This window comes from Sinocyclocheilus grahami, unplaced genomic scaffold (assembly GCF_001515645.1).
Source record: "Sinocyclocheilus grahami isolate Dianchi unplaced genomic scaffold, SAMN03320097.WGS_v1.1 scaffold3.1, whole genome shotgun sequence".
NCBI lineage: Eukaryota > Metazoa > Chordata > Actinopteri > Cypriniformes > Cyprinidae > Sinocyclocheilus > Sinocyclocheilus grahami.
The window spans coordinates 885,822-901,033 of record NW_015505182.1 but is presented as its reverse complement, the minus strand read 5'-3'; the positions used below and the strand labels follow the sequence as shown (position 1 = coordinate 901,033).

At 36.5% G+C, this 15,212-nt stretch overlaps 2 protein-coding genes across 2 annotated transcripts in view; both read left to right on the top strand.

The window, feature by feature from the left end:
• The window catches only part of LOC107560385 (matrix-remodeling-associated protein 8-like), a 14,549-nt gene extending 1,297 nt beyond the window's left edge, over nucleotides 1-13,252 (top strand). Inside the window, exons 2-10 of the mRNA XM_016244590.1 lie at nucleotides 2,619-2,645; nucleotides 3,227-3,529; nucleotides 3,663-3,764; nucleotides 4,206-4,673; nucleotides 10,089-10,250; nucleotides 10,474-10,531; nucleotides 10,618-10,700; nucleotides 10,782-10,856; nucleotides 11,529-13,252. Coding sequence (XP_016100076.1) covers nucleotides 2,619-2,645; nucleotides 3,227-3,529; nucleotides 3,663-3,764; nucleotides 4,206-4,673; nucleotides 10,089-10,250; nucleotides 10,474-10,531; nucleotides 10,618-10,700; nucleotides 10,782-10,856; nucleotides 11,529-11,554 — 1,304 coding nt within the window. The 3' untranslated portion in view covers nucleotides 11,555-13,252. The remainder of the gene's footprint in view (nucleotides 1-2,618; nucleotides 2,646-3,226; nucleotides 3,530-3,662; nucleotides 3,765-4,205; nucleotides 4,674-10,088; nucleotides 10,251-10,473; nucleotides 10,532-10,617; nucleotides 10,701-10,781; nucleotides 10,857-11,528) is intronic.
• Nucleotides 13,253-14,330: 1,078 nt separating this feature from the next.
• dvl1b (dishevelled segment polarity protein 1b) overlaps nucleotides 14,331-15,212 on the top strand; it is a 35,908-nt gene continuing 35,026 nt past the window's right edge. The window contains exon 1 of the mRNA XM_016244215.1: nucleotides 14,331-14,722. Coding sequence (XP_016099701.1) covers nucleotides 14,553-14,722 — 170 coding nt within the window. The 5' untranslated portion in view covers nucleotides 14,331-14,552. The remainder of the gene's footprint in view (nucleotides 14,723-15,212) is intronic.

Sequence of the window (15,212 nt, the reverse complement as noted above, 5' to 3'; positions counted from 1 at the left end):
CTCCCCATTGTCCACCCCCCCCCCCCCCTCTCAATTACAGTATGATGTTTCACTGTAAACTGAACTCTGTTTGAATTTGCCTCCATACACCTTCTAAAAAGATTTGTTACATCCATCCAGCCTACTAAATGCTCCTTACACTGAATCACTAAAGTAAAATGTTCACTATACTTACTATATTCACTTTATCCCCTAATTAATATACTAGACATGTTGTTGTAGGTTTTGAGTGGAAAATCCCATAACATTATGATTCTGCACACTCAGCAGGTCTGTAAGTCAACAAAAGTGAAGCCTTCCCTAGTTTAACCCATGTAAACGAACCTTGACTACAATGCTTTAAACCCAGGCCTGATAAACAGCACTGCTCTTTTCTACTGGGCTTACACTCTTAAAAATAAAGGTGCTTCACGATGCCATAGAAGAACCTTTTTGTCTAAATGGTTCCATAAAGAACCTTTAACATCTGAAGAACCTTTCTGTTTCACAAAAGGTTCTTTGTGGCGAAAGAAGGTTCTTCAGATTATAAAAAGGTAAGAAAGAGATGGTTCTTTAAAGAACCTTTGACTGAGTGGTTCTTTGTGGAACCAAAAATGGCATTCGCTTGAAGAACCTTTTGAAGCATCTTTATTTTTAAGAGTGTAGTTTGAGAACGCTGGCTCATTTCAGGTGTAGAACTATTTATGAAATCATCTCCATCATTAAAAATGCTGTTCTTTATTCAGTTATTTTCAGTTCCTTTGAAGCTTCCATGTTCCATGAATGTCATGAAAGAACATCTGAGCCCTGACTTCAGACTTAAAGAAAATAGAGGAATGTCAAATAAAAAAGAGGCTTTTTATCAGCAGTTTTCCAACATGAAAGTGTCCAAATGTAATGAAATTCCTTGAAACGCAAAAGTATTTTTCATGCAAAGAAGGTCAATTGGGTCCAAAGTTACTGTTCTTTAAAAGATCTTTTGTTTTTCACTGGAGAAAGAAAGTCATAATGGCATGCGGGTTAGTAAATGGCACAGAATTGTCATTTTTGGGAAAATATGAGAAAGATAGAGAACGAGAGATGCAGTTTTGTAGGTTTACAGTCTCTGTGCATGTGTAGCTTTGCCCTCAACATGTTTGTGTGAATATGAGTGTGCATGTGTGAATGAAATACAGATATATGAGCAAACAGACACGTCGTTGCATTTCAAAGTGCTTCCTCAGCAGATTCCAAACCCTTGACCCTCTCCCTCCTCCTCTGCCTTTCATTCTGATGGCTGTGGTTTCTCTGGCTTCTAACACATCCTTATTACTGCCTTTCTAATGCCCTCAGGATTTGCTGTACATTTCTTTTTCTCTCGTTTAACACAAAATCATTATGACATACATCAACCCTCAAAGACCAAACAAAGATGAAAACCCATGTGAGGAGAAATATTTACTGTGCAGTTTAACTATGATGAATTTCTTTCTTTATTGTAAAAGTCTCTAAAAGGCATTATATTTTAGACTGCTCTTTCAAAGGAACTGAAAGTTCAGTCTAAAATAGTACCATTGAAAACTGAAATAATTGTACAGACATTGACCATTTACAGTTTCAGTGGTTAAATTATCTAAATGGTAGATAATTGTGTGTAAAAAAATGGTTGTGAACCGCTAAAATGTCTTGTTCATCAAACAGACTGTCTGTCTTTTGTACTGTATTTCTTTAAACGTGTAGGTTGTGAGAATAAAATTTAAAAAAGTAAGCCAACCCATTTAATATAAATCCCTCATATTTTCAGCATGCTGAAAAAGAAAGCACAGAAAATGTTCTCACTTTATGAATAAGGGAGTGGTTGAATTGCCCCAGACCCTCTTAATGCGAGAGGATCTGGGACATTCCAACCACTCCCTTAGTCATAAAGTTCATAAAATAAAAATGGTCATCATTTACTCACCCTCATGTTGTTCCAAACCTGTATGAATTCATATGACTGGTTTGTTAACAGATCAAACATTCTCTCATTTCATTCTTTTTTTGGTAAACTATCCCCTTAAGGTTGATTTGACAAAAATTTCAGTAATTGAGAATAATGTAGGCCTAGGTAATCTCTAGTTAAATGTTTATATTCTATGTCTAAAGTTAACCAGAGTTTACAAAGGAGTGTTTTATTAGCCATGAGTATTTTGATTCTTCTTGCAGACGTATGAAGAGGTGTTTATTTCTGAGGGTTACAGACTTATACAAACATCCATAAATAGTCCTTCCAGACATAAGGGCTGCAAAATATTGATGTTGCTTATTTTTCCCAAAATGTTTGCTGACATAGAAATGTTACACAAACAGGGAAACCTACATGGCTGGCCATCACTGCATTTCTCACTCTCTTTGTCTATTGCTGTATTGTTCTCGTAATATATAGTATATTGTTTTATTGTGCTCAGCAGCCCTCTGAGGGTAGTTTGCTATCACCCAGCCTGTCAGATTAACAGTGCAGCTCAAGCGCCTGTTGATTTTTCAAAGCTAATCGTTTAAACAGTTATTTCTGAAAACACAGTGATAAATCCCGCATCTCTAGTCTTTAACCTAGTGAGAAAAAACACGAGGTGGCCTATGTATGTAATTTTAACTAGTTTTTCTGTTTGCCTATTTTACAGTTCTGACTTCATTCCTCTTCAGCCCTGGTAAGCACATTACTTGCATCTTAAAACTATAAAATGTTAATCAAAAATGTATCGAGCATATACATATCCCAAACGGCATAACGGTATAAATATCCCAAAATATACACTACCGTTCAAAAGTTTAAAGTCAGTTTGGTTTAATAAAAAAAAGAAATGAATGCTTTTTTAGAAAGAATGCATTAAATTGATCAAAAGTGACAGTAATGACAAATACATTGTTCCAATAGATTTGTTGAATAAAATATATTTGAAAAGAATTGCAATTGTAATATTGTAACTGTAATGTTAGTTCACAATATTACTGTATTTTTGATCAAATGAATGCATCTTGGTGATCATAAGAGACTTATTTTTAAAAGCATTCAATAAACTTACTGACCCCGAACATTTGAACAGTAGTGTATCTGCAGCTGCAGGACTGAGAATGCTATAATTACTTCAAACACTAGTTTACTGGCGCTAAAGCAACATATGGTTTACAACAACAGCACTGCTCCATTTATTTGGGTAATCACATATGATAGTGCTTTTCAATGATCAGGCCTAATCTGTGTCCGGGAAACCGGCCCTTTGTGTTTCAGTGCAAGGCCAAAGTGATGGCAGTGGCGTGGTGGTGGCCATGTACAATATCAGCGCCTCCCAGGGATCTCAGGCGGTATTGCAATGCCATAGTCAGCGCATGGTGTGGACACAAGACCGCTTAAAGGACCGCCAAAGGGTAGTGCACTGGGATTTACTTCGTAGTGGCCCAGACCACTCAATGGAACGTGTCATAGACATGTTTTCTGCTGGAGACCAGCGCATCTACAACGGCTACAACCAGGGCCGCATTAACATGCCGAAGACTGCTTTTAAGGATGGCAACTTCTCATTGGTAATCAAAGGTTAGATACTTTTTGGCAATACAAAGGCAACCGCCTGGAACTCCATAGAAATCTTCACACTTCAAAACTTTCAGGAACATCTCTGATGTTTCTTTTCTAGATAAATTAATACATTTTGTCTGGGTTCATACAGATGTTGCAATGAGTGACAAAGGAATCTACTCCTGTAACCTGCATCATCATTACTGCCACCTGTATGAGTCAATCAAAGTTCAGCTCAATGTCACCAAATCAGGTTGGTAAATTCACTTCATATTTCAGAGGAGGTTTTTGTCTGGCTTTTCTTGGCATTTAACCTGCATCTTGTTCTCTCTGTGCAAGTTCATGCCAAATAAGGTGCTGGCTGCTGATTAAAGTTTAGAAAGAATGTGAAGACTGAAGACCATTTGAAATGAAAATTTTACACTCTTCTGTTCGTCTCCAGTCACCAACCTTTTAAAAAATATAGTGCTTAAACAATAATACTGTGGAATGTTATTACAATTTGAAATTGCTTTTATATTTGAATGTATTTTAAAGTGTAATTTATTTCTGTGATGGCAAAACTGAAATTTTCCATGAATTTTCAAGTGTCACATGATCCTTCAGAAATCATTCTAATCTGCTGATTTGGTGCTCAAGTAATATTTCTACCTATAATCTACCATATATTCATATTGCTGTGGTTTTCTCTCAGCACGTAAGGAGAGGCGGTTTTGGGATGGTCAGAAGGCAGTGTTTGTGGTTCTGGTGGGCAGTGCAGTGGTTCTCCCTTGCGTTAACCGCCGGCCTATCTGGACAGAGGGCAACAGTCAAGAGGACCAACAACAAGTGGTGCACTGGGACCGTCAACCTCCAGGGGTCCGACATGACCGTGCCGATCGGCTCATCGACCTGTACGCTTCTGGTGAGAGGCGTCACTATGGACCACTGTTTGTTCAGCAAAAGATGAATATTTCTGCCACAGCATTCTCGCAGGGAGATTTCTCTCTGATCATCTCAGACATCCAGCCTCTGGATCAGGGGCTATACTCTTGTCATCTCCATCATCACTACTGCGGTCTGCATGAGAGACGCATCTTCCAGCTTACTGTGACGCCTCCAGTCCCTCAGATCCCTCAGGAACCCACAGATGAACCTCAGTATCTTCCCAATGAAGACTCAAGTAAGAGAAACACCCACAGTAACAGTAAAGTATAATAAAAATGGTAACAGTTTAGTATAGGGACCAATTCTCACTATTAAGTAGTTGCTTATTAGCATGCCTATTATTAATATATTGGCTGTTTATTAGTACTTATAAAGCACATATTCTGCATGACCATTATCTACATCCCTAATCCTACCCAATACCTAAACTTAACAACTACTACCTTACTAACTGTTAATAATTAGCAAATTAGAAGTTTATTGAGGGAAAGGTCGTAGTTAATTGTTAATGGCGAGAATTGGGCCTTAAAATAAAGTGTGACCATAAAAAGATATTCATCATGAGAATCAAGAGATCAATCATGAGAAGCATGAATTCAATCAAGTTCATTTATTCAGTTTTCTTTATTTCAGCTTTTTACTAGTCATGTATAATAACAGTTTCACAGCACACAAGGGTTTTTCCAGAATTACCCCAATTTATCACCGAATAGTTGCTGCTGTCAGGAGTTCTTGTTTGTTGCTTTGGCTCGTTATGACTTGTTTGCACCACAGATTCCATTAAATATTTTTCACAATGTGAGTCTAAAATGGTTGTCAGCGGAATTGTTGCAAGTTGCGTGTGGATAAATGCCAGTGCAGACCATTTGAACAGGTAGAAGTAAATGTAAGAACATAGAACGTCCCTCTTGGAGCATCTTCAGCATGTTCCTGAAGAAATGTGTTAAATGCTATATTTGCAACTTTGAGTCCCAGTCTAGGGAGTTCTCCTGATTTAGTTTGTCTTTATTTATTTGTTAAAGTTCTTGGTTTTGCTTATATTCACAAGAGAAAAAGGCAAGGGTTGATGCTTGTTACTGATATAGTCTACACTTGTTTTACAGAACAGTTTTGAATTACTTGATTAGCATTTATTGAGCCAAAGAAAAAAAACACCCACCACCCTGGGACTCCTTTTTATGTCTTCAGAATTGAATCTGTATTAACTAAATGATAAACAAATGTAGAAAGAAGAAAGAAGAAAGAAAATAGGTTGGATGTAATCACAGGGCATGAACTCAAACAAACAATCCTGACCTAAAACAGTCTGAGGTAAGTGCAGATCTGGTTACCCTGCTGTCTGGGTTGCCACGTTCACATTCATTAAAATGCAGCAGTTCTCCTTTAAAGCTTATTCTTCTTTTGCTTCAAGCACGCTTTTCCTCTCTTTCTTTCTTTTTTTTATACTTGCATTCCACTGCCATTCTCTCTCTTACTGTCACAGCTCACTTTCTCAGTGTGAGTTCTGCTCTGGTTCGGATCATTCGATAGCCTTATGTTTTTCTTTGAGGTATTGCCAGGGAGACAGAAGGAAAGGAGGATAAGAAAGTGCTTTTTTATTTGCATAAGACAGGGAGGTAGGCAATGTGAATTGGGAGATAAAAGTAAGGAAGGAAATATATGAGACAGAGAGGGATTAATGCATACGCTTTAATGATTTTTTTACAGTGACAAAAGAGAAAGGGGGAAAGACGGGTGGGGATTTGGCAGAAAAACCACTAATAAGAGAATGTGGGAAAGTCATTTTCTGTGGTTTAGTAATACTGCTTCTACTGAACCCTAGACTACACAAACCTCAGTGGAATCTTGTGGATAATCACAGACTTTTGGGCAAGAAAGGAAAGAGCTAAACACATTCTGCACTGCTGAATTCATTATTAACAACAAAATATTTCTGCACGGCCTCTTTCTTTTTTTTGGCAAAAAGCATTGGGCATCTGCGGTGACTGCTTGTTTATACATTGTGTTGTTCAGTGTCTGTATTTTGTTTTGATGTCAGTTGTTTGTCTTGGCTGTCTTCCTTGAGTTAAAGGGATAGTTCTGTCATTATTAATCACCCTCATGTCATTTCAAACCCATATGACTTTATTTCTTATGTGGAACACATCAATGAAGCTTTAAAAGGCTGTAAAAGCACATTAGATTATTGTAAAAAATTGTCCAAACAACCTGTGCACTATATATTACAAGTTTCACGAAACCTTATGACAAGTTTGTGTTCAGAACACACCAAAATTGAAGTCATTATTCACTAAAAAACGTGACGCTCGCCTTTGCATATTTGTGAGATGAGTAGCTGTGACTGATCAGCTAATCATTGTTTTGAGTCATTTCATTTATTCTTTTGAATCATTCTTTTGATTATCCTTTTTAATGAATCCGTCAATCTGGTTCACACTGGTCTGGTTGATTCATTCACGACTCACAAGCTCTTAAGTTCAAATGACTCTATGTGCTTCTATGTGACAAATGACTCAGAAGCAGCAAAAGAATAATGTGGTACTTCGATGACCAAATGTTATTTTTTTGGGTAAACTGTTCCTTTAAAGTATCAAATTTCCTCAACACCCCTAGCTATGTTTTGTTATATTGTACAGTGTGCAGACTGCTTACAAGTGTCATACAAATTGGCAGTCTATTCGTCTTCTAAGCTTTCACTTCTTCTCTTTTAACTACTGCATCTCTGTGGTTTGACTTATTTATCATTTTTTTTCATGATTTTTTGTATCCTCCCTTGTGCATTGCATTTCCCTTATTCTGTTTCTTTAATTTTCTGTTGATCTGTCTTACCCATGTTGCTCTTTTTCTCGTTTTTGGCCATTCTCTCTTTTTTATCCTCCGTCACCGTCCTTTCTGGAGTGTTTTTGGACAGCGTCTTGTTTATCTGCAGGAAAAGGGAAGTTTGCTTCATCTGTAAAGCATCTGGCCAGCTGTAGCTAGAGCTCAACATCAGACCATAAGCCATAAGGAGGAGACTGTTGTGGATTTAGGTCAGCCCACCCTCAACATCCCCTCATTCCCCCTTCAACCTTCCCTCAACCCTTTCTTAAGCCATCCAAAATGTGTCAGTCCTTTCCTCTGTCTTGTTTAAGCATGAAGAAAAAGACAACTGTCTGGATCCAGCACAGCCATTACATAAAATCACTTCCTTTTTGGACTTTTCATAATTCTGTTGATCCTCTATAGTTCAGCCGTTTTAGACCAGGTGGTTCTAATCATGTGAATCATTCACGTTCAGCTTCCCCGGGATCTGGCATTTCAATAACTGTTCAAAAGTTGCAATGTTGAAGCATATTGATGTTCCCCTATGGTCTTAGAAGCAGGACAGTCCAAGACAAGTCCCCATGGAAGCCCTCTTCTGGATTGTTTGGCCTATAAATGTTCAGCTTTCACCATGAGCCCAAACTCAACATCATCATAAACACGACTATTCTTGAAGACATCTGTTCATGAACAAGCAGGAAATAAAAAGTGCTTCTCGAGATCTGGAAGATGTCTTATTGTTTTCAAAGCAATTGTTTGTTTTTAAAAAATGATCCGTGATGTGAACATGCAAGGGAAGTCTGAAACTAAGCAAAACACATCTTTGCATAATAACCATAAAATCACTGTTAGAGAAATACTTTTGTGGAGAAGCCTGCTTTGTGGTTTACCTAAGGTGAAAGATACAGAAATGAATGTGTTTTAAAAGGATGTAGCCTAGCTGCCATTTCAGTAAAGGTGCATTTTATTATAGGCAAAACAGTACAATGTTGTGACAGAACACACAATGTTGTTCTTTACCATGGCTCTTGACTGCCAGTAACCAGTCATATCCGGCTTTTTTTATGAGGTCTTCTGAAAAACGAGGGTAGAAGATCCTTCAGCTGTTACTGATTACAGTAATCTACCCTACGATATTAGCCTGTGTTCCCCTTAGTGCTCTGGGTTCAGACATACACAATAAGAGGCTAAGATTGAGATTACAGGCCAGAAACTGTTTTTCACAGGTAACAATTACTTAATGAGTATGTTTTAAAACAGTAGTTGGCAATTTGCTTGTTTTACACTGAGTGGGTGATAGAAAGATTGCATTACAACAATTTGTAGTGGTCTGTTAGAAATATTACAAATATCATTGTTTTAATTTTTTATGGCAATAATTATTTACATTTTACTGTATATACATTGCTGTTTTTGTAAGAAGCCTCTAAAAAGCTTCAAACAATAATAATAACTTCATATTAATAAGATCGTAAGAAGCAAGAATCTCTCTCTGATTTTCACCCTAGTAAAAAAGTAATATATTTAAAATACATTTATTTCATACTAAGTATAGTTCAAATCTCGTAACATATTTATTGACATTTCGCTTCAAGACTTACTGATATAAAAGTTATATTTAAACTTTATTTGTGCACAATGCACATTTCTTGATATTAAGTCTAAAATGTGTTTTAATGCCACTATTGATGAGGATTGTATGACCTTTGAATAATATTGGTCTTTAAATGGAAGATATTTAAAGTGTACCCGAAGTATACTTGCAATAGTTCCACTTTAGCACACTCAAATATACTTCAGTATATCTTTAGTTGGACTTCAGCACTATTTCCGCACAATTAAATAAATATATTTCAAATACATGTTAGTATATTTATTTTTCACTAGGGCAGCCATGGCTCTTTTGTAATGTCCAAACATAATATTCCCTGAGTGATTTTCCACATCTCATAATACTTATTTTCTAGGAAAAGAGGCTGCGTGTCTTTATTATGTCTGTATCATAGACAAAGAGGTGCAAGTTTGGCTTATTTATTTAATTTATTCAATTTTCCTGTGAAAGCAAAATGACAAAGTCACTCAGTAAAATAAACCACATAGTACCTCCCCATTTCCCCCCATCCCCCCTCTGTTTTTTATTTAAATCCATGTTTTCCTGCCAGGAAAAAAAAAAACAGCGTATCTAATTCTAGCTGAAAAGCATGTGGCAGTTTCCGGCACTTCTCACAGAATTCAGAGTACAATTAAAATAAACTAGTGCACAAACTGTGCTGCTTAAAACATTTACATTAGCAAGTTTGATATTTTTGTCCAAAGCCACTTAGAATGCATTCAAGGTATACATTTATCAGTGTGTGTATTTTCTGAGAGTCAATCCCATGACCTTGGTGTTGCCAACACAATGTTTTGAACTCCAGAAACAATCACCTCCAACATCTGTTTAGCCCTAATGCCAGATCTCTCTGTACTCTCTGTAATTCTTATTTTGTTGAAATATACTTTTGTTACCTTCAGTTGCTTAGTGTTTGGTGCGTAATACTTTTTTTTTTTTATGCAGTATTTATTTTATGTCATACTATATAAGCTGATGTGAAGCTGAATAAATAGCTCAGGAGCATAGATGATGTTGGTCTCATTTCTCAGAGGGCATGAAATCAGATTATGATTAAATCTGTAATATCTCTCCTTGAGGAGTGCTGAAGTGTGCATTTACACAGCAAAAGATTCTGTGTAGCATAAATCTTTTTAAGTAGCACAGGGCCCTCTGGTGGTTACTAAAAATTACAAAAAAAATTCAAGTTCAAGGCCAAACTCCCCAATACATATACTTGATCATCTTCTCTTTTAGACACCAATATGGTGGAAGTGCCGCCACATGTAATCAACGTCATCTTGCCAGAGCAAAGGAGTCACTTCCTGCAGCAGCTGGGCTACATCCTGGTGACTCTCCTCTTACTTGCTCTTATCGTGTTGGCTGTCGTTCTCCTCACACGTCACCGGAAAAGACAAGGTTTTTTTCTGTCCTTTTATTCATCCTTTCCATCTGTTTTTTGCTTTTTATTGCTTTAAACAGGCATTTCAGTTGTATATATAATGTAAATGTCTTTGTTGCACTTCAGAAGTGTCTTTCAGCCATATAGTTATATATAACATGTCAGTAATATATGACATTTGTATGCTCAAATATTATGTACTCTGTACTTGATTTAATATTTGCATTTTTTAAAACATAGGCCAGGATTTTGATCCACGGAAAGTCGAAAGTCCACCTCTGCCGACGGTGACGTATGTGTGAGTACCTACTGATGTTAAAAACACCATCTGTGAACATTAGTTATGCATAAAGCATCAACTGGCAATGTGTGTCATATATATAGGGGCCACACATCATGTGTTAAGAAAGAATGTGAGCGAAGCATCCCAGAAGTGAAGTCAAGCAACCAAGAGGAGACGAAGTTGGGTGAGTTTACCTCATATTTCTTCTCAAAATGCACCACCTGTGAAAAGAGTTGGACAAATATATCTCTGTTCGTCTCCACAGACTACAAGAACAATCTTCTGAAGGAAGCGGAAATGTCCAAACTTTGCTCCCAAAAAGCTATTGAACTGGACAGAGGTAGAATCATTGGTTGTGATTGTTTTTGCCATTTTCCTTGTCTGAGAGAGGTTTACAAAGCTAACATGTGGCTCACTTCAAAGAATAAAGCCAAAAGTTCACTAAGACAACTAGAAATACCAGACTAGTTGTCGGACGCAGATAAACATTCATCAAGTTGCATGAAATTGCACTAAATTGCCTCAAATTGTTTAAATATCACAGTAAAGACTTCAGCAAAGAATCCATTTCTTTTGAACTTTCTATTCATCAAAGAATCTTGAAATTTTTTTTATCGTGGTTTCCACAAAAATATTAAAGGGTTTGTTCACCCAAAAAATTAAATTCATCCAAAGATGAACGAAGGTTTTACAAGTTTGGAACGACATGAGGGTGAGTAATTAATGACAGAATTTTCATTTTTGGGTGAACTAACCGTTTAAGCAGCACTGTGGTAATAAGAAATGTTTCCTGCACAACAAATCAGCATATTAAAATGGTTTCAGGATTATGTGACACTGGATACAATATTTAACAATATTACTGTTTTAATGTATTTTTAAACAAATAAATTCAGCCTTGATGAGATTTCTTTCAAAAAAACAACAACAACTTGCAAACCAAAATTGCTCTGAAATTTGATTGTTCTCCAAAATTCTCAAATTCTCTCTCTTTAATTTTTTTTCTCTGCAGAGATGGAGAAGCCATCTTGGAAATAAGAGGTACATTGCCACTGGCTGGTCCAGGGGCAGATTTGGAAACAGATGAAGAATGAAGTGCAGAGCGGTGACAATATGGCAAGGAAATAAGTGAAAAGGAGAGCAGGACACAGTTGTATCTTTTTTTTTTTTTAAATCCTGACTCAAGATCCTTCATATTTTTGACTCTTGTGAAGCTTGCAGGACGCACCAGAGTCTCACCAGCAGTATTTTGGACAACTGATATATCAGACTAATGGCAAACAACTGTTTCAGAGCACTAAAATGACAAGCAAAAAGCTTAAAAATGCAAGAGTGCATTTTTAAAAGAATTTTTGCCCAGTGCTGCCGCGCGCTTTATGAGTGAGAATAAAACACACCCAGAATTCTGTGTCCTAAGTGTCAGAATGTTTATACTGGTGTGAGGTATGGGCTAAGGATGAGGCCTGGCCGAGGCTGTGACATGAACAGTTATGTGAGGAAGAACCTTCTTATTCTTTGGGGAATCAAAAACTTTGCAATTTAGATGGTACAGTTTTAGATGATTTTGTAATTAAACGTGTAATTAAAAATCCATAGCTGTATGGCCACAAATATTGCAGAAGCTATTGCTACATCACAAAATGCATTTTTAGGCTTTGTTCATATTCTTTTTTTATCTTCTCAATAGGTTTAAGCTGTGCTTTTTGAAAGATACAATTCATAAGCATTTTTAATACCTTTACTGTATTATATGAACAGCATGATTATTAAAAGTACCATTTTAATAATCATACTAGGTTACGTATATTTTGCTTATATTGTTGATCTATGTGCTTATGTAAGATCATAATTTAGCCCAGATTGAATCTTGGAATTTTCTATGCTGGTTTTGTATAACAGTTTTAAACATGGAGATTAAAGTCTACATTCTTATTGGTATTTGAACGCACAGTCAGTTTAGCCAAAATATTTCAATATATTAAGTCATAATATTCTAAACCCATTTAAATCAGTATTTTTTTCTCATTTTGATATTGTATTTCCATTACTAACTGTGTTAGCACAAAAAGCTACAATTCACTTAACATTTTCTATAACAATCTTCTGTATCCTGTCATCTAGAAATATTGTCTTTTCATGTTATTGTTTGTATATTTTTATTTTCATATGTACTTTTCTCATGTTACAAACCTTACTAACTGCCTTTGTCACAGTTTATTTGAATAGTCTAGCATTTAATGTATTCATCCATACTTGCAGCTTTGAGGTCATTTGCAGCAAACAGTTAAGTGTGAAACTGATTCAAATGCATCAAGGTAATTTTTAATAGTAATTAAATTCAAGGTAATTACATTTTAATAGTATGGCTATGAATATTCAGGCACTATAGATGCAAACATTTATTTTCTAGCTTGCTCAAATCAGTGTTGAGCAATGTGTACTGCTTTATCTTTAACAGTTTATTATGGTGAAGCTGAAGCAATGCTTTTGCCCATTATGATAATTATATGACACTCAGCCTGCCGCCCTTTTGACTTCCTTAAAGGCTTCAAATAAGAATGTGTTAATATCAATGATTAAGGCTGCAAGAGGAATTTGGGGGGTAGACCACAATGCTTTTGGTACATGATGTCACATAATGGATCATCCTGAAGCGGTTTTATTATTGATGATTTAATTTTCCAGTTCACTGCCAATGTTCTCTCATTCAAAGCAGAATAAACACATTTTAACCTCTGGATTATCTTTTGCATGATGTACAGTATGTGGTATTTTTTTCTGTTCTGTAGTCATGTAGAAGATATTTTATGCTCACACAAAATCGAACACCTCAGTACACCTCAGTTTTGATACTGGAAATCATTAGGACAGCCATTTGCTCTTTCATGACCACAATTAAAAACATAAAATAAAACATTCAAATTATTCCGCAGCAAATTAGGAATGTCTGATGAACTGCAATAAGATTGCAGCTGACTTTTGACAAATATTCCACATCTGTGCTGTCAAAACGGTTAGGGTTTTTACATTACATGGTTTTTTAGATTATTATACAAGCTGGTTTAAATTGTTAAATGAATTGTTATGAACACATATGTAACCCTGGACCACAAAACTAGTCATAAGTAGTACGGGTATATTTGTAGCAATAGCCAACAAGTGTAGGCCTATGGGTCAAAATTATCGATTTTTCTTTTATGCCAAAAATGATTAGGATATTAAGTAAAGATCTTTCGTGAAGATATTTTGTAAATTTCCTGCTGTAAATATATCAAAACTTAATTTTTGATGAGTAATATGCATTGCTAAGAACTTCATTTGGACAACTTTAAAGGCGATTTTCTCAATATTTAGATTTTTTTGCACCCTCAGATTCTAGATATTCAAATAGTTGTATCTCGAACAAATATGGTCCTATCCAAAAAACAATATATATCAATGTAAAAGATACATCGTATTTATTCAGCTTTCAGATGATGTATAAACCTTATGACTGGTTTTGTGGTCCAGGGTCACATATTCACTATTAATAAGGATTAATATTCCCCTCAGTAAACTCCCAACTTGCTGCTGCTTATTGATAGGAAGTAAGATAGTTGTTGTAGTAGTTACGTTTGGTTATGGGGTAGAGTTAAAGGATGGAGAAGGCATTAATATGTGCTTCGTAAATACTAATAAACTGCCAAGAGCTAACTCGAATCCAGACTAAGACGAGTGCATGGGTTCTGTCTCCCACACGATGGCAGCACTGCGCAGAAGAACGGCTCGGATATTCCAGACTGATTCTCTGTGAACCTTTCCTTCCTGTTTCGGTAACACAGGCTGCAAAACCTCCGCATAGTGGGCTGCAATAGACATCTATCAGGCCTCCATAATGGCTGTGTTCTTAGTCTTAACCTTACAAAGTCGCTTAAGTCATAGCTTCAGTCGCGCCAAATGCGTGATTGTATTCATTTAGCATCCATTACTTTATGGATTGTCGCTGCACGTCTGTGTAGACGCGCTGTTCTCCGGCAATTGTTCTCACCATATTCTCATGGCGGAGACTAAAATCATTTACCATATAGACGAGGAGGAAACTCCTTATTTGGTGAAACTGTCAGTAGCTCCAGAGAAGGTAACTTTGGCAGATTTAAAAAATGTCCTCAGCAACCGACCGGTCAACAGCTACAAATTCTTCTTTAAATCTATGGATCAAGATTTTGGGTAAGTCAAATGATGGGAATTGTCATTGTATTCACTCATTCATTGTATTCAGTCCAGGCTGCGAATGAAGCTGTCATCATTGGCACCTGCCTGTCATTGGTGATGATGACCGTATCATCTCCTCCTTTGTGGGATCAGCATCAGAATACAGTTATGCTCCTGTAGCAGTTCAATATGCCATAGCACAACACGCAATACATATGATTGCTTCTTTGATTTGCATTTTGAACTGGTTTGTTTGCATGGTAACCGAAGTTTGACCTTTAGCAAGAGGAGTGAGAACACAACCAGCAATAACAGACACTTGTCAGTAACAGACTAAAATGACATTCATCTTTGACTGATTTCTGATTTTCTGTCATCTTGTGAAATCTTGCTTTTCAACCTTGCTGAAAAAAAATGTCTTAAACCAGTCTAAGATGGTTTGCTGGTCTCCCGGCTTGGACAGGCTAGTGTCATTTTTAGTGTTTTTTCTTGTTGGTCAGACTGG